This window comes from Mauremys mutica, chromosome 8 (assembly GCF_020497125.1).
Source record: "Mauremys mutica isolate MM-2020 ecotype Southern chromosome 8, ASM2049712v1, whole genome shotgun sequence".
NCBI lineage: Eukaryota > Metazoa > Chordata > Testudines > Geoemydidae > Mauremys > Mauremys mutica.
The window spans coordinates 13,980,346-14,001,100 of NC_059079.1; the positions used below are offsets into that span (position 1 = coordinate 13,980,346).

Consider the following 20,755-nt stretch of genomic DNA (forward strand, 5'->3'; position numbering starts at 1 on the left):
GACATAGTGAGAGCTGTTACCTTTCTATTTGTCCATGTGGAGCATGATCCTGAAACCCCTACCCCTATCCTCTGACTGGCAACAAGCTAAGCACACACAGATACCTGGTATACTGCTTGTTCACACTGCTTGTCCTTTTGTGCCTTTTTTTCCATTTCTTCCCTTTGTTTCAATTCATAAATGAGTTGAAACAGGTCTCGCAAGTCCAGAATTACAGGCTCAGCCTATTGAAGCAAAAACAGTAAGTAGGTTTTAATAAAGGAAAGACGACTTTTCCCCCCCGGTCCTGTTGGTAGAACAGTGATATCTACCTTTCAAGAGAAGGAACTTAATACTGAATTAATTTCTATCTTGTTTATATTAGTTTAGACAATTGCATCTAGGTTAAGGTTCATTTTTATAAAACTAATTATATTTTCAGATTAATGATAATTATACTTATGAGTATTGAAAGCATTGCTTATATTTATTAGTGGTTTCTAATACAATGAAATTAGGGCAGATTTTAGGCAAAGTAGCTATTTGTTTTCTATCATTTTCTGTTTAAATGCGTCAATGAACATATGTAAACATATTTGTATTCTATTGACATATCTAGATTAATAAGAAAGGAAAATAATTACTAATTAGAAGGAACACATCAAGAAAAATTAAGAAGGGTGAAATACAGTCCCTTTTTCTCAGACTGGTATTGCTAATTCACCATCTAAGAACTTCTATGCAGCCACATCTGACAGCACGTATACTGAACAAGCAAGTTAGCATGCCCTTTTGAACAGCAACATTATAGACATAACTTTCAAATTGAGTTAAACTATAGAAAATGACAAAGATTTGATACTTACTGCCTGGGCTGTTTTTATTGCCACAAATCTATGATTTCCTTCCTTTCCACATACATATCCAAAGGCTCGGTGGTCTGTGATATCCTTTGCAATGTACGAAATTTCATGAACTGCATGATGGTGCTGTAGTAGCTATTAAAAAAGCATACCAAAACACATCTATAAAAACATTCCATTTCAGCTATAACTTCATTCTCAAGACACACATTTTACCTGGGTCTTCATATGTCTACCAAATTTTAAAAAGCCATTGGATCAAAATGAATAGCAATGTTTGGACAGTGCAATCAGGCCATCTCTAAACAAGTGTTTTAACCAATTTAAGCACTGTATTCATGTTTTGCATAAACGTTTCTTCCAATACCTTATGGTGAGAGATAATTCAATAAAAGTATGGTATTATTACCTAATTACTACCTATCAAAGTATTCTAGGTACCTTAGCAATTAATTTTATGACTAAAATTTATAAAATAACAAGTAGTATCAGGATTATCAGGATTCTGGCTCCAAGCCTCTTACTGGATCCATGTGGAAGGACTTCTATGGCAGCACAGAGCCCCACTGACTGTAGGACTGGGACCTAAGGCTTGATCTCAGGGTACGTCTATACTACCCGCCGGATTGGTGGGTAGTAATTGATCTATCGGGGATCGATTTATCATGTCTCGTCTAGACGCGATAAATCAATCCGTGAATCAACACCCCTACTCCACCTCGGTAGGAGGAGTAAGCAGCATCGACGGGGGAACCGCGGCAGTCGACTCGCCACCATGAGGACGGCCAGGTACGTCGACTTCAACTATACGAATAGCGTAGCTGAAGTTGCATATCTTAGATCGATCTCCCCCCCCCAGTGTAGACAAGCCCTTACTCTCTATGGACTCAATGGCAAAATTCCCATTGACCACAATGGGATAAGGATCAGACTACAAATTGTATTTTTAGAATTGCATTTAGAGCAACATCAGAGCTGCAAATTTTCACTTTTCTAGAAAACTCGTAAAATTTCCCCCCTTCTTGGTTTGAAAAGGGATTGGCTTTTAGCTGACAATGGCCCATTTTTGTCTGAAAAATTTGCAAATTTTGTTGCAAAACTGTGTGTGAAACACCTGTTTTTGATGTCACAAGAAAATGTGAAAGCACCCAAACGCATGGCTTTTCATTTTAATTGTGAACATTTCCATACAGCTGTATTTAATGCAGTAAATAAAACTAGCATCCTCTTTCAAAAGTCCTTCTGAAATAAAAAGGCTTTAAAGCCTTCTATAAAAGGGGCTGAGACCCCATAGTCTACCTCAGGTCAAGAGACAATATAGGAGCTGCAGAGGCAAATATATAAGCAGCAGTCCCTTTGTCCACGCAAGCGCCAAGCCCACCTCTTTGAACCACATAGAAAGAGATGCCATGGAGGAGCTAAAAGTACAGAAGAGTAGCACAAGTGATGACCCTGTAAGCATAACCAAGGGCAAGCCAAGGTTTGCATCAACTGAATCAACCCCTCTACTACATCCCTGTCTACACCAATTATTGAGTCCAGGCTACCCTGAGTGCAGACAACACCTTTATAGGTCTGTCCTCGAACTATTTACCTACAATGATCTACTCGTCTGAATTCCTTACTTCCTACACGTCTCCTGCTCGTCACAGTCTAAAAGGAATACCATTCTCACGTGCAGACAGAACCTCAGAAAGGGCACTACTGGAGGATCAGATTCCTGCACTTTTTGAGAAAAAACACATATGGACAACCAGCATGGTACTCTGAGCTCTAAACAATCGATTATTTTTACATTGTTTTAAATGTGTGAAAACAGAGCGAGTGTGTGTGTGTGGGGGGGGGTGCCTCTGATGAGATTGCTGTAGAAATGGGGGATGAAATGAAAATGGAAATGTAACACATAAAAGAGAGATGACTGCTTATAAGACAAAAGACTGGATATTTTTTCATTTTGTTAGTAAATGTCACATAACTTTTGGGGTTCAAGATGGCTCATGTTCAGGCTCATGGGTGTACTGTCACTGACTGCAATTTGAACAAGGCTGGGTTTTAGATGGCTATTGTTCATGAGAGATGCCGCTTTCCCAATGTGTTAATGATGTAAAATTTACGATGGGATCGCATTTATATAATATAGGGACATTGATTTATTTGTTTATTCTCAGCTCAAGTTGCATGCTCTCTGTAATAGTGAAATTAAATGTCCCTCTTTCTCTAAATGCTGTATAGTATAGAGAATGTTATCTCAGGCTCCTGTTAAATAAAAGTTTTTTATTGATTGCCAGGCAGCATTTTGCACTGAAATTAAACTCCTTCCTGGTAGAATTAGATTTGAAGATTACTCTGAGGTGGAAAAATATCATCTACAATGCAAGACAACAGATGGAGACATTTTAATTTATTTGGGAACCCTCACTGATGCTCTAAAATCATTACATTTGTAATTGCTGATGATGCTCAATATTGCCTTGCAAATGGTATCAAAATAAGTAAAGGTGTCTGCAGCATTATCCTTTTGCATATTTTATTTTATGGAGTGTTTAGAAAGATTGCTCTCAGGAAGTTTCCATTAATCAGAGAGAGATTCTGAGCACAAGCGTCATAATTTTGTCCAGCCTTGGCACATATACATAAAATGAAATACTGTGCATACAGTTGTACTGAAATGCAGATGCACATAATCATTTGAAATTATTCTTTTGCAGACCTACGTGAGTCTAGGTGTTGCTCGATTTATTCATTTTTTTAATTTTCAACTAACTTAATCTAAAGTTTTGACTTAATGTGCCTGATTCTTCTCTATCATACACTTACACTGCTGTAGTAAATTGGAAGTAACCCCATTGCAGTCAATGGAGTAAAATCTGTGTAAAACTGGAGATCAGAATCATGTCCTGTAGCTAATCAGATATGGGAGCATTTAACCCCCACTTTGCACTGGTGTAAAGGTGTAAAGTGATGGAGAATATGGCCAGATGTCTCTCCCTTCTCAAGCAGAAATTGGAAATGGCCAGCTAAACAAAAGAACAGCCAGTCTACAAATACATGATCTTTATAGATTGTGATTAATTTATGAGAATCCATCAGATGCTAATTTAATCTGGCCTTTAAAATATGACTAATCAATGCAAATACCTTCTTTATCCAATCAGTTTTATAACATTGCTTGCATTCAGTTACTACTCTTAAACACTGTTCCATAGCACCAAATGGAAATGAAACAAAGCCAATCGCCCATAGCTTAGTTGGAACTGTTGTTCCACACTCAAGTACCCATGTTCACATTTAAATTTTCTCTCTCTCCTTCTCTTTCATGCTCAGGACTTTTATTATGACATAATCTTGCCTCTAGAGGATGATGGGCATATGAAATAAGTATTTCATAACTCACTCAAGGGGTGTTCATGAGACCCCTTTTGTTATCCTCCCTGATACATTCCTAGAGCTGTTATTTGACAATTTTACAATATCTTTGAGTGCCTCTATGAGCCATTTACCAATTTATAAATGAAGTATCAAATTGTTTGGAGGGCTGCAGTATGACAGAACAAATTACAGCGACGGCTTAATTTGTATTATGGTTCAATACAGTCAATTAAATACTGCATAGATTAGAAAGTAATTTGCGTTACCATTTAAGCTTTAGTTGTTTAAAAAAAATCCATTATACATACCGTCCATATTCTTGTTAGAGTCTGTATGCAACACTATCCGCAGTACAAAATATACAGGATTCAAAAATATGCTAAAAGCATGGATAAGCAGTCACACACAGGATAACAAAGAGTAGTATATATGACTGCGCAGTACTATAGCTGTTCACAGTACTAAGGGGCTAAGGGGAATGGGACCTCATTCATAGAGCCTTTTTGTTCTACTTACATTTTTGGATGGATTTTCTGAATTTGAAATTTAGGAGATAAAGTGGCAAATGGCACTTTAACAAGCAAGGAAGCTCAGTCACTGCCACCACACAAAGCAGGCCTAACCCTGACCTATGCCCAAAGATCAAGTAAACAGGCTTTGCATAGGGGGTCTCTGAAAAGGTTTGGCAGGTGGAGTGGTGGGCGGAATCCTCACAAACTATGGTGTAGCAATGGGCCTGTTTTGTCATTGCTACTGCAATTTAAGGGTCGTGGTAACGTCCACTGACCCTGTGCTCCCCTTCCATAGGCACTTTTGGCCTCTGTACCTACCTAGTCATTATTTTCTCTCCTTTTTCCACAGTCTGTCCTCTGCTTCTGCCCCTCTCCCGTGTTGCCCCCCCCGTACACCATATTGAATTGATTGAGCTACCTCAGAGATCGGTAGCATTTCTAATTTCCCTCAGGCTGCTTAGATCCTGTCATAAATTTGTTCACTCTTGATCTTTGTCTTGCCCCTTGGATTTCCATGCTCTGGCCTCCAGTTCTCCTGAATCAATTAAGCACTTAGAGAGGCCAGCAATCATGTCAAATATGAGAGTTAGGTGGTGTTACAAAAGTCATGGCCATACTATCACTAGTCCCTTTTTAATGAGGCAGCCTATTTACTGAGGCCTGGGGCACAGTAGTAAGACCCCCAGTGAGAATTATCCTGCAGGGAAAGCAGCAAAGCATCTTGTAAATGGTGCCCAGTCAATAGCAGAAATCACAAATAAAACAATGTTATATTTATATCGACAAGCTCCACAGGGATTTCATATAAAGAACCTTTCATATTAATTAATTTACCCCATGAGCCTGCTTTCAGATCAGTGGTATCAACTGACTCAAATTTATGTGCCACTACTGCCACTATTAGCTTTGTGAGAGGAGTGACAGGCCTTGTCCACCCATTCTCTATATTTCTATTCCTATTTGATATCTGTCAAGAGCATTTCCTACTCCATTTGAGCCAACAATCTTTTAAGGCTTTGCAAGAACTACTTCTGCATGCTGGGTGAAATTCACTTGTGCAGGGAAGACATATATAATAAGGTCCTCTGCACCACTTAGGCTTTATTATAGTTTTCTGTTTATAGTTATCTATCTATCTATCTAGAAATTCTAATTACAACATATATACAATATTAAAAATTACTTTAAGGGCCACAGTTTCAGAAATGCTCAGAACCTGCAGCTGCCATACATTTTGACTCAAGTTATAAGTGCTTAGCACTTCAGAAAATCTGGCTATAAATGTCTAGAGCTTTTACTAAATAAGAATCCCAGAATTTGAACTCATGGAGTAAAAATATTGCATCACCTTAGTAACAGGCTTGGTGAGCTGGAAATGTAATAGTGTGTTTTATCACAATTTACAGCAACATGTTAAATTAACACAATGTGGCACTGTAGTGATTCTGAGATTAGGCCTTGTCTCCACTGCTGCTGTGAAGACAAGGGAGGTTTGGCTAGTTTCTCTTCTAGATGTCAGACTTTGTTACAAATATTCATGCTGCTTTGGCGCGCGCACACACACACACACACACACACTCAAATCATTTTCCCTAAACACTTTTCACTTCTGTCTTTCTAGCAGTCAGCCTAACGAGACACCGTTTGGATTTAAATGGAGCAGTAGTTCAAAACATCAATTTTTCGTGTAGGATGGGCTAGTGCCTTAAACAGCAGATTTGAAATACCTAGATTCTTTAGAATTGCAGGTTCAATTATTAGCCAGGTGAGTCTAGCTTTACACCATTCAGTGATGGAGAGACTGGATTTCATGCAGTTTATTGTATGTAGGTACTTCCTGTAGGTTCTCTATGGACATTTCAGATCCCATTGGTAGGGATTTTCTCTGGTGACCTCCATTAGGGTGGACGAGAGGGCTGTGAAGATGATGTCCACCTTTTGCTTACCTTCCACCCTAAGGGTGCCTGCATTTCAGTGATACTACATGTATACAGTTTCGGGAAAAAAATATAACAGCTTCTATATCAGAACTCAAATGTTGGTGAAATGGAAAAGAAATCTGCAAATCAGTTTGCAACTTGAACTTTTCAGTGTTGATTTTCTGGAAGTTAGCATTTGGGGTGGCAGATGGAGTGGCAAAGAATTTGCCTATGGAGCTATGTGGTGAGCAAGCAGATGGGGGAAGTGCACTGAGCACCGGCTGCAGAAATTCTCAATTTAATATGAAGTAGTAAAGAGGATTCAGCTTGGTGCATTTCAGAGCTGTAGTTAAACAGTTTAAAAATCATTGACTACAGCACAAAGCAAACACGAGCAGAGGTAGTGCCAGAGTTCCTTCACTGGGAGTGCCAACTGTTTCGTGCCTCCTGCACTGGATTCATCCTTGGCATTTCTCTCTCCATCTCTTTCCGATAGTTTATTGGAGCACTCAGTTCAATTCAGGATCACTCTGGCAACATTTGTTATGTCAACAAAAGTATAAAAGCAGAGATAGAATCATCTGGTCTTTAACAGAGGTAGTTACAGTCTAAACAAGGAAGGTGTCACAGTGTGTTTGGAATATTATTCCCTATGTGAATTGGTCTTTGCTGTTGATTTTGAATTGGTGGTAAATTGCTCTTCTCCTTCTCCCAGGGCTAAGCACAGTTTTTCGCTCATTGTTTCTTTCGATTGAATCTCTCTTATAATTTCTGCTAATTTTTCTAACAGTTACACAATAGTTTCCTGGATTGTGTTTGAAGCCTAAGTAGGAAAGGGTGTAAGGAAACAGAACACTCAAAACACATTTTTTCCAGATCCAAAAAATTTGGTCAGTCACACTTAAGCTTTCGGCAGACCTGAACAAAGAAACTTTATCAAATCTCCAACTTTTATGATCTGGGAGGTGTTCCCCCAAATCTTCAAAGTAACAAGGGGAGTTTTGTATTTGGAATATTACCAGCAACGCATGACAACTCACAAGAGGGAAGGCCTAGGGAAATGTTGTGGCTAAACAAAATATGAGATGTGGGGCAGATCAGAGTTTAGGTTAAACTGCTTTAATCTCACCATGAGGAGCATAATTGTAACACCTGAGAAGCAAACAATAAGGACAAATTATCGTATACACCTCTACCGCGATATAACGCGACCCAATATAAGACGAATTCGGATATAACGCAGTAAAGCAGTGCTCCGGGGGGCAGATGGGGGCTGCGCACTCCGGCAGATCAAAGCAAGTTCGATATAACACGGTTTCACCTATAACGTGGTAAGATTTTTTGGCTCCCGAGGACAGAGTTATATTGAGGTAGAGGTATATCTAGGAAAATGTCAGTCTCTTATTTATAAACTCAATAAAAAACTCCTGAATACCTATGCAAGTATAATAATTCTGCCGAAATACCCAATTCTGCTATATGTTGTGAATACAAAATATATATATGTAACAATGGTGCACTGTATAACTGTGCATATATTTGTGATTAATAATGTAGCACCAGGTACTTGTGGTCTCTTTGTTTCCATACTCTGCACTTAGAGTATATCTTCTATTTGATGCTCTCAGTAGGTGGGGAAACAAAGGCATAAAAAGATTACATGCTTTGTCTAAGGCCACACAAGAAATCTGGGGCACAGCCAGAATTAGAACCCAGTCCTCCTGTCACCCAGCCCTCTGCCTTAACCATAATTCCATGCCATCCTTCCTATATAAGATCACATCCCAACTGTTCAGGTATGTGTATTTTGCCATTTATATACTGTAATGCTGGACAATGCCATGGATACCTGTAATGAATCCCATAACACACAAATACACAGTACTAAATAAAATAAAAAGCACATTTCATTAGATATGATTATCTAGCCCTTTGATGTGGTAACATTAAAAATCAATAGGTTAATACAAATAACTGTGTGTGTGGAACCTAGCTTGATTGTGAATGAGGTGGAATATAATTCACGGTTAGCAAATGATCAACATATTAAAGTTCTATTGAAAATTTTTTGGACAAGGTATCTTTTCAATTCAACCTTCTGAAAGAAGCATCTCATATTTTAACAGTCAAATAAGCAAACCAAATTGGCGCCTCTCTTGTGGTCCTGATATAATATGGTATGTTTCACATCCTGGCTGAGACACCAGGGATTACACAGCTCAAAAACAAATAAAAGAGTACAAATTGAACCTGGTAGCACAGAGCAAGAAAAGTGAACAAAGAGCAACATGACAATTTGCAGTTTGATTGCAGCATGTACCGCAGAATGGGCTTGGAAGCAGGAGTTTTGAGCATGAATATGATTGAACCCTCTTACTGAAAGAGACTGTCTGTTCTGCCGAACATTTGCAAAGCTCTATGTGGCTGAAAATGAATAGTCCGCCATTGAAGCTGTTTGACCCTAAGCCATTCATTCAGTCTTAGCGGACAATAGGTAACAGAATATCTCCCTTGTGGAAAACAAGCATAGGAGGAAAAAAAGGAAGTTGTAACCTTTGGAATGTTCTCCAAGCATGAATGGAGTTCTCTTCAGATGGCTGGCCTTTAAAACATGGTGTCACAATGAAAGGAAAATAAACCTGTCTAATCCCCGAGCCTCTTTAGTAAGGACAGATTTTACCCACAATAACTTGAGGAAAGGCTTTTGTAAATCCTTCTAAAAGGAATTTCAGTGGATATTCTTCATAAACACAAAAATCATACCCGATGTTGCACACTTTCAAATTACACATACATTAAAGAATTGTATCTGTACCATAAGTGAGCATTTAAAAGTATTTGGCATCAATCCTGCAAGCTGCTGAGCACCATAACTCTGACCCAGCAAAGCACTTCAGCACCTGCTTAACTTTAAGCATGTGAGTAGCCTCATGAAAGTCAGTCTCTTTTTCCAGATGACAAGACTGAAGCATAAAAATGCTACATCACTTGTCTAAGCTAACACAGGACGTCTGTGGTAGAACCAAGAAGAGAATCAAAAGTCAGTGGACCTAATCACCTGTTTAAAGCATGTCCTTCACGCTTTGCTGGATTGAACCCAATATGTACATTCACTGTGGCTTAATGTGTTGAATTAATCCTCAAAACCCCCTCCCTCTGTTAGGAAGGGAAGTATCGTATTACTCCAATTTTATAGGTGGAAAACTGAGAAGTTCTTTATTTGTGTTTGTATAGTGCTAAGTGCATTGGGGCTGTGAATCTGATTAGGGCCTCTGGGTGCTACTGTGTTATGGTATGAAACAAAGGTAATTTGGATCTATCTACCCAGCAAAGAAAAACCCGCAGTGGGTCCATGCCAGCCGACTCGGGCTGCGGGGCTGTTTCATTGCTGAGTAGACTTCGGGGCTCAGGCTGGAGCCTGAGCTCTGGGATCTTCCCACTCTGCAGGGTCCTACAGCAGCCCAAGCCCCACAAGCCTGAGTCAGCTGGCCCAGGCCAGCCACAGGTTTTTCTTTGCTGTGTAGACGTACCCATAGTTAGTCAATGAAGTCAGCGAGGCCTTACTTTGCAAGCACACAGCCTAATTGTGAGAATAGGTCTAGCTGATGTAGCTGGAAATTCCAGGAACCTAATCTGAGAAAAAAGAACACTCCTATGATAATATATTTCTGTCTTGCTCTCATAATTTGTAATAATGTCTGACAAAGACCAGATACACATTTAGTTATTGTATCTTGCCATGGAAAGCAAATGCTAAATTGCTCTTACAGAAGATCCATTTATTAGATATACGAACTTACGAAAAGAACAAAACAAAACTGGAATGCATACATGGCCAATTTCATAACATCTTTGCAAAAGTTTTAAAGTTGTTGAGTGTATTGGGGGTAGGAACTAGGTGGCTAAATGTAAACGTTTTAGCCAATTACTATTAATTCCAAGTTACATTTAAAATATGTACTTGCAAATATTGTTCAGGGACAAAAAGAAATCCTAAAGCACAGAAAGCAAAGTGTCTTTTTGTAGTGCTTTGGAAAACCAAATATACTACACAGAAGTTATATTGCTGGATCTCCTGTGATCGATTGTATTATTTTTCTGTCATTTCTGCCCCAGTTTCAATCAGTTGTTTACATCAGGCTGGTTATAAGAGAAGGGCTACATTATGAAAGAGATGATGAATGATGAGTAAAGGGTTACATGGCACAGAATAATTAAAAATTATATATGGGCCCTGGAAAACTGTGGATCCTGGCTTTGCACAAGGCCTTCCATAGGCAAGAAGACTTTTAGAAAGTCCAGAATAATAAAAAATACTAATGCTTTTGTCTCCAGAACATAAAGCAGGGGTCGGCAACCTTTGGCACGCGGCTAACCTGAGTAAACACCGCAAGAAACACTCCTACTCTACTACAACCCTGCATGTTACTTCTTCATGGACCTCCTGGCTACTGCCAAGAAGCCCCCACCTCTATCTGCCTGGAAAATTCATCCTGATTTTGATACACCCCAAAGTTTGAAGGTAGACAGTTCATCCCTTTATAAAAATAAGGCCCATTTCTGAAATATGGATCTGCATTTTGAGCACTTCTAAAGTTTAGGGCTGTTCAATTCTGGGGTTCTTGTTCAAGATATTAGATATTATTAAATATTATACTGACATCTTATATTGCCTTGTCTATGCACTGGATAATATGAAACACAATGTTCACTTGTAAGAAAGTTTTTTATTGGTTTGGGGGGAGGGGGAATAAGGGGCAAATCCTCACCCCTATGAAAGGCTGTTGAGGTCTGCGGACCTGAGGAAAATCATGCCCAGGGCTGCCACCGCCCATGACTGCTGCACTCTCTCCTCCTATCATGTACACTGATCATTGGACCAGCATAGCCACGAATATGCCAGCCCTGACTCTCTACCTCCTGTGAAAGAACCTCTGAGCTTGGTCCCTCTGATCTCAGGTTATATTTTCCTTTGATGTACTCTAGGGATTATGGAGCCTTCTACTGACTGGATGTTGAATTTGCAGGGGATATCATGGTACCCAGTAATAAGCCAGCAGGTTCATTACGGTATCAACATATCTGGATATTTAGACTAGGTTTATCATCCTGGACTGTGAGTGCTTTTCAAGAAGCTATTACTCTTAGGAAGTCTTTTTTTACCTTTAGAACAGAAACAACAAAAAACATTCTTCGTCTCATTAAATGGTATTTCATTTACACAAATGACAATGAGTTTCTTCATACAACACTTAGGAGGTTTTTTTTAAATGCCTATAGATTTAATACATGATACACAATGCCTCCTGGAGCTTGTTATTTGAAAAGCACGTCACTGAAAGGAAGTCTCAGACTCTGTTGATCTGGCAAACAAACTTTAACCCTCAGAGCTTATAAAGAACATAAAAAACCACTTGTATCGACTGTGTTAAAACTCAGGGTGCACTGGGAGGTCAGCAAGCAGTAACCCTCTTTAACCATAAGATCCAAGTCCATATGTTGGAAAGTAATCTGCATGAGTCTGCAGAAAAGCAAAACAAATGAAAGGGAAAAGATGTAGCTGCCATATTTGTAGGCCATGGGTTTGTACTGGTTCAATTTGACTTTGAAAAAAAGTGTGTGTGGGTGAGGCTTATACATGAGTGGGGGGAGGCCAGAAAGGCACTATTTACTCTTAAAAACCTCACTTCTCTGTGTACAAACTACTATCTTATGTTCTGAATCCATTATGGTGAAGTCTTAAAGGTGGGGAGATTCAGAAGAAAACTAGTTTTACTCTTCCCAAATGTGGAAAGCGACATTATTCATTACAAAGAAAAAACAAAACAAAACGTATTTCTGAAGAGACCAGAGCATCATGAATTACTCCTTGGGAGCAGTGTACTGTTCTTGATAATATGGAATGTGAAAGATATTCAACTACTCATTGATCTCCAATGGTTTAGCCTTCTAGCGTCAGGCCTCAAAAGGACACAGAACAAGCACATCTGCTACTAACAGCTAAGTGAGATTTCCCTTTGGCTTAATAGCAGAAAGTTGGGAGCTCTTTTTTCCATGCTATCCATACATGGTTCACTGCCAAACATGGTATGGATGTACTTGCTCATGGATTATTATACCATGACTTCACTGATGCAGAACTATACTACCCAAAGACATTCTTCTGGTACTCAGTAGAGCTCTATGCGGCACAATATATTGTTCCAAATAAAGGAATTGTCTGTAAGCCTATGGCATGGTCCTTGACAAAGATAAGAAACAATCTCTTGCAGGATCCTAGATAATTCCACAACTGGTAATCTACACCCAAAGGACAATACAACAGTCCCGTTGCCTTAGGACATACTGAATATTAATCAATCAATGGGTTCAGCATGCCTAAGTGTTAGTGATAGACTTTACATGAGCATTAACTCTAAAAGGAGTAGTTTGCATACAATACGTTCGGCATAGGAACCTGCGGCTTTCAGAATACACAGAACAATGAGTGCTGACACTTTGTTAATAATACATACCTGCAAATTCATCATGTCACTTTATAGTCAGTCCATCGACTAGAAAACAGGCTAAATCCCTGTGATTTATGATTGTAAATATCAAATTACCTCAGATAATCCCATCCGTACCCTGAAATTTATCACTGTTACACTTTGTATTGTTTCCACAACAAATACCTTAACTGGTGCGTAGTACATCTGGGGCAAAACCTGTGTGTGTTTTTGCCTGTGTTTTAGTTGAGCCTTAAAGCTAAAAAATAAAATACACTTTTAAAGGGAAACCGCAAAGAAACTCTGAAAAACAACAAACAGCTTTCAAATGCCCCTTTTTTCAGAGTTTTCTTCTGCCTTATCCAGAAGAGGGAATTTTGGTAGTCTCACTCAGCAGTTGCTTGTCACTTTGTTATTACAAATCTATATTTCAATTAAACCAATACAGCCAATTTTAAAAGTTCTGCCACACCACTATTCACAAGACAGAGATCTGAGGCTTCCACTCACACATTTAAAGGCCAAAGTTGTTTTTCCCCCTTCTCATTTAAATCAGGTTTGATGCTCACTTCCACTCTTCAGCCTCTAATTTACATCTCAAAAGCCAAACTCGAATTAAACAGTCTGTACGCAGACTTGGCCAAAACAAGACATGGATCTTCTGTGTTGCTTCACCCCCCACCCCCATTCTCTAGTTTTTCTGTTTTATAATCAATGGGTGTCACACAAGGTCTGCCTTTCAGAATGTCTGTCACAGTGTGCTGCCCTCACCTCTTACTTAAATGCAAGCAACAGAGCCTTTTATGGCTTTGATGCAGCAACGCTTGCTTTTATTTCTCAATACCTGTCACTTTACTCCCCCTTCCATTTTATAACTTGTATGCACAGCATATGGTTTCTCCTCTTAGTCAAAACTAAACCACCTAATTAATTCAGTCTCAGCACAGTTCAATAACAGGCCTCACACATGCTATGTACTTCAAGGTGCTTTCAGTATCCTACGGCATCAATCACAGGACCGAATGCAAAGATTTTGGCTAATCACATACATCATAAAGCTGTTAGGCCTAGAGACTTTCTCAAATAAAATCTGGATCTGGAGCCATGTTCTGAACTCTCCAAAGTTCAGAGATGTTCTGATTTGGGGCCAGGAACCATTTGCAAAATGCCAAAACCCCTTTCCCGAAAACTGAGAGGTATGCAGAAATTAAATTTTAGTTCAGACTCATCTCTTTTTACGCTGCTCTCATAAAAATCAATGGGAATGCTGACGATGACTTCAGTGAGAGAAGGATGATGCATAGTAGTGAAGGGTGGTAGGCACTAATTAGGACAAAGAAATAAAGGGACCTCGTGTTTACTAAACATCACTCCTGCTTAGACAGTGTTAATTAGCACCTTACTCTGAAAATAGCACCAGGTACTGGTCAGCATAAGTAAAGGTGAAGGATGTAGCCATTAAACACTGATGAGGGCATTATGGATGAGTTAGATGGAAAGGTTCATACTGCAGTGGTCACCATTAAAAAGTTAACATTTATTGACAGTTACATACGTATTTAGCATTGATATATTTATTGGCATCTGAGACAGTTGATTCTTATTCTAAGTAGGAGTAGAAAAAAATGTATGCCAGCAGTCTGACAGCTGTAGACAAATACTGACCTTTAACACCAGCAGCTGTCCTTTCTCCCCATTTTCCACAGGGAAATTGATTCAATATAATAATAAACTGAATTTATCCACCTCTGAAAGATATACACTACAATCACTGGGCCAGATTCTGCCATCAGATTCCACACAGCTCAAACTGACTTCCCTGGGAATTTCAGACGCGTGCCTGAAGGCAGAACTTCAGCCATGGACTTTGCTGCCATTTGGAAGCCAGACCTATCATCAATCAGACTTCAGGTAACTTTAAAAATATACCTTCTTGTATTCTTCCCAATCCATTACACTAACGTCTGAGGTAATCTCTCTCCCCTGCATTTGACACTAGCAACAGGAGAGGTTCGAAAGCCTACAAGTTAATGCAAGAAGTCAGAAGTGCTGCTGTTCGTATTTCTATCACCTGAGCAAACAGAAAATTGCAGAGCAACCTACCAAATAAAATGCACTGAATAGAAAGGAAAATCATTGGCACACCTGGGGAGCAGTGCTTCACACACTTCTAGAAGAAGAAGCGACTGAGGATTTCAAAGAGGGACACAGCTTTTTGTTATGACGCTTGCAGAATTTTTCCCACTGTTCTGGGGGAAAGTTTCAGAGGTTCTCAAATGGCCTGCTGTATTAGCATGTCAGCACTTGTGCAACTAAATCCTTTTCTGAGTGCTTTGGAATTCATCCATTACAATTCTCTCTCTTCTGGAAACTGGCATGCCAACTTTTTTATTGGGTGTAAAACAATAACCTTGTTTGAAGAAGGTTATTGGCTCGAGTCAGGGGAAAAGACAGCTGTGTAGTTTGGGTGCTTTAGATTCTGAGGAAAGCTAGTATAAATCAGGTAATCAGTGGTGCACTAATAAATTTGTACCAATTTTTTGTTGAAAAGGTGCTAGATATCAATGTCTGAACACTGCTATAGTGTTGGCACAGTATTTTTATTATGCTGGTTCTATGCATTACACATAGACCGTGAATTTGGGGGAACCATGGTGGGGAGAACAAAGCCAAATCCTAGTAGCCAATGAGACAGCTTTCATGAGTGAGAGCAGCAGGATTCTATCTCATATGTTTCACTTGGGACCAGATCCTTACCTGGTGTAAACTGCCACAGCCCTGTGGAGTTCAATGGAGCCGCGCCAATTCATGCCAAATGAGGATCTGGCTGTCAGCACTGAGACACCAAAGTTAAGCCAGTTAAAAATGTCCCATATTATCCCTTCATCCTATTACTTTTAACTTCTAACACTTCCCCTGCAGAAAAAATTGCTTCCTAAGGATATTTTATATTAGATCCTATACTACAATATTTCTGTTTTATAGAAGAAATATATTTGTTTCAAATACACTTGCTCTGTACTTACACCAAGATACCCATCAGTAATTTTTTTACTTTGACAACCATGAAAATACAAGTAATTCCCAGTCCTAACAAGGCATCTTCCTCATTCCAACCTTTTGGCCTTGTATCTAAGAACTAGTGCTGTGCTTCCACAGAGAAACGGGGAAAAAATGAGAATCCCCTTAGACCCAAGATACAATTCCAAAACTCCACACCTCAAAATACAGAGGTTTCTGGAGACCTTTAGAGTCTCTCAAGGGAAAAAAGATGAAGGGTGAGCTGATGACTTCCTTAGTCTCCGCGTTTTTTCCTCTTTGCTCATTCTTCAAAGGACTCCATTTTGACTGTTCCTTTCCCTCTCTCCCTCCTCCTCTTTGCAGTTGCTTTTCTGTTCCTTATTGTCTATCTCTGCAAATTGCTTCTGTCACCTCTTTCTTTTGTTCTCTAAAGCTAAGATCCACAACCCCGGAAACTTTTCGTACTGTACTGCATTAATCAAAGTCCATGTGATGGACACCATCTTTGCTGGTAGACCAAGGATTGAACCAGAGACCGCCCGAGTTAAAAGAGCAAGCTGCTATAGCCCATCTCTGCAGCTGGAGCTGTACAGAACCAGAATTTCCTTTCCACAGGAAATTCTGGCATTAAAAAAGAAATCCACGTCTGCATAAAAACCTGAAATTTTGAAATTTCCTACAAAACAAAAAAATCTGAAAATTTCTTCTTCAGAACTATTGATAAATTTCATTTAGTTGTGATTCATTTTAAAAAATGTTTTACAACATTAAATATCAATGAAATAGAATATACTATTAAATTTAATACTGTAGTAAACAAGTCAAAATGAAATTAATCAAAAAGAAACATTTTAATAATATTGTAACTATTCATTTAGTCCTTTTCTTCAATGAAAAATTTTGTTGAAAAAGACACGTCCCTGAGAAATGTTTAGATTTTGAAAAAACGGCATCATTTAATGGAAAACTGCTCTGTCTACATTTTTTTTTGACTGGCTGTACTCACATCCTCCCTGGACTGGGCACCGAGGGGGGCATATGACACATGCTAACCAGTGGGTTGCGCGCGCGCACACACACACACACACACACACACACACTTCTCAACTTCCCAAGCTCAATTCTGAATCTACTGAAGCTAACGAGAGTTTTGCCATTGACATCAATGGGAGAAAGATCTAGACCCAGTCCGATGTGGGAACTGTGGAAGTGTTGCAGGAGTACTGGGTTAATACATGCTGTGAAGTTGTACCTTATGTTTTGCAATGCCTCTAGCAAAGCAAACAAAGTGTCTGAAATTCAATTCAAATATATTTATGAAGAGCAAACATGTTCCCTTTTACACTCAGTGTTTTTAATCTTCTAGGCTTCAATGACACTATCTTTAGCACACTGTTAAAACACCACATTTCTTTTAGCAATACATGCAGTATACATGCCATACAGGTCTGCTTGAATGGAGCTCATTGCAGGATTAAGATCTTACAACTTGACAATTAAAAAAAAAAGTTTACAGTATTTATAAAATATCAAAACTGAGATATCAGTGTTTTATCCCCATGTCAATTAGTCCTGTGAGAGACTGTATAAGGTAGTTCCTACACATACTAACTGACTTACCTTGTTTTAGCAATTACTCTTTAAATGCTCTGGCCTAACAACATTTGAATGGATAACTGTGAGCCACTTTATTAGCTACTCATCTATTTTCTTATGACACTGATGTATTTAGAAAATCAGCTGTACTAAATTTATAGCTGGAATTTACTGGATACAAGTCTATTGAGGAATTAGAGGGAATTGGAATAACCACTGTTATGACACCTTATTTTATTATTACCACAGTTATTAATTAAAGAGTAAATGTAGAAGGTGCAGTGTGATACTTGAATCACAAAAGTTAGGTGTCATTGATGTCTCATGGAAGCCATACGGTCTCACTGAATCCATGAAATCAATGGGACTGTTCACATTAGTAAGGCAAGGAGGATTAATCATAAGCAATTTGGTCTGGAATTCTCAAAGGGGTCTAGAAATCAACACTCCATTGAAATCCACTGGGAGCCGCATGTTTAACTGCCTTAGAGGCATTTCTGGAAATCCCACCCTTAAAGGTAACTGGCAAATAAGCCCATTGAAAACATATGGAAACTCTTGAGAAAAATACTTTCTTCATAAAATAAACAATGGATTTTAAGAAAAAATTAAGCATCATAGATTACAGAAATTGCAGGTAAAGCTGCAGCAGTAATATTCTACATTCATTACAGAAAGGGCCAACCCAAAAGTCCAGATAAGAATATGTCCACAAGCATTGGCGCAGTTGAAAACCAAACCTACATTCTAATTATGAAATCCATATGTAGCACCGAGAACTGGTGAAACACATCACTCTGGCTTTGTGCCTATCATAAGCCCTTCTCAAGTACCTTAGATCATCTAAACTCTTTAATGCACAGTCTAGATTTTAAAAGGCTAACCTCAAATGAGTTACAATGGCCAATACGGATATAACTAGTACAGAGGGTTTCCTTAAAATCTTGCCATTGACCAATAAAAAAAAGTTTAAATACTATTTGCTAAATGAGTTATTGTTTTCTATTTTAAGTACCGGGGGTACGTCAAATACTGTAAATACCATATGACAGTAAATGCAAAGTTTAAGGCACCTATTCTACACATACCAATTAAATACATTTAGTTCATTTATAACCTGGAAATGTTTGTGCCTAACTATTTTATCAAGAGGTAGAAAGAAAGGAACAATGAAACTCACAACTAGTAGGGGAACGCTCATATGTGTGGGAGACAGACCCATTACCAGTGCCAGAGCTCACTCTCACAGGCTGTAAGAATGAACACAGACATTGCCACTTTCAGAACTACATGAAAAACTCATTTATTCCATTTAGCTCTCCTTCAGCTGACAGACAGACATCACCATCTCTGGTATGTAAATCTCAAAGGATAAATGAAGTTCCATAATGATATGTACATTTCTGGCCAAAGATGCTAGAACCACCAGATTTCCAGGAAAGGTAAGAGGCACCCGGGGAACATTAGAGAAGAGATGTCTTGTGCCAAGAACAAGAACTTTCACCTAGCTAGAATTTTGTTTCAGCCACTTTCAGCTATCCTTTGGCAGTTTACCAGCATAATTATGCCATCATTCAAATCTACATGCAAAGCCAAGTAAATATCGGGGTCGTCAAATGTATCTCAGATTGTACCGTATAATGTTTTGCAGCAGGCACAGCACATAAACTTTGAAGAGTTTGTATAAGATGGGCAACCTGTGGCCAACAGAGCTCAGATGCCATGGTGATGGGCACAGTATAAAAACCTCTACAGATGGACAGAACATTAGAATTGGCCATATCGGGATTAGAATATAACCTAAGCAGAACTGACAAGTCAAAGGTAAACCAGGTTAGAGTGTCCCCAGATTGACAGGCATATGTATTAAGATGTAGCCAAAGGTTAGAAGACAGTAGGAATAATTATTCACTTTTATTTATCAGTATATTACACTTTATACTCTGTGGTGTGGCCAGCACAAAAAAATGAATGGAATTATTTTGTGCTAAATGTTCTAGGATAGAAATACTACTGACAGGCCTGATTCTGTTGCGCTTACACTGAATGATTCCTTTCAATAGACAACTTGTGTAGGAAGATACTATTCAATATGAGAAATAGAGGCCAGAGTTGGGTACTGGAGATAATAAGCCTTTATGATTCTCTTTCCTAGAGGAGACAGAAGCTTTGATAAGGAATAAATTGGGGGAGTGAGAATAGATATTCACAGTTTATGCAGAGCCGTTACTTTCAGACAGTTAGCCTGAACAAAATGGTGACAGATTTCCTTGATGAAAACATGAAAAATACTCTGACAGAAATGAAAATATTGTATTCATGTATCATTGAAACCCATTCATGAGTTTATAGTCCCCAAGTATTCCAGGAAATGTTACAAATCCACAGCCTGTTCCCAAGTGCTAGATTTTGCATCTGGATCTCAGAGATGCACATTTCAGGAGGCTCAGGAGGGCTAATTATTCCAGCAAGTGCATGGAAAAAATAATACTCTCAGAATTTGCTTTGATATGCATGTATTAGATGACAGAATAAGAAAAACTGGAGAAATGGGCTAAACCTTCATACATTGGGTCAACCTGTGCCCCGCTGTGGGGATTCCTCACAATAAATTAGACATAGATATTTAGCCTATCACATCTTTCGGAGGATGGCAAAATCCAAATAAAGAAATGTTTTTGCACGACAGCAGCTGATAGAATCAGAATTATATATCACAGATTATTTACGCAATTTGCAGTGATTTGCATGTCTGGATCTCAGAGAGTTTACGGGTAAAATTCTCTCCTGAAAACCAAACAGTGGATTTTGATCTCAGTATACTTCTACCCCAATTTGCAAGGATTTTCCATTGATATCTATGAAAACACTGCACATGCAAGAAAAAAAACAACATAGAAGTTGTTGACAAAGAGCAATTTCTTGCAATAGCCTGCAATAAAATCCTTACTGAATTAGTTTTAAGTATCTCTGGAGTCCATTAATACCTGAGAGGAGGTGAATGCAAA

At 38.8% G+C, this 20,755-nt stretch overlaps 1 protein-coding gene across 1 annotated transcript in view; it reads right to left on the reverse strand.

The window, feature by feature from the left end:
• DAB1 (DAB adaptor protein 1) overlaps positions 1–20,755 on the reverse strand; it is a 418,072-nt gene that overhangs the window by 60,133 nt on the left and 337,184 nt on the right. Inside the window, exons 11-12 of the mRNA XM_045028235.1 lie at positions 846–977; positions 105–224 (exon numbers count right to left, since the gene is read on the reverse strand). Coding sequence (XP_044884170.1) covers positions 105–224; positions 846–977 — 252 coding nt within the window. The remainder of the gene's footprint in view (positions 1–104; positions 225–845; positions 978–20,755) is intronic.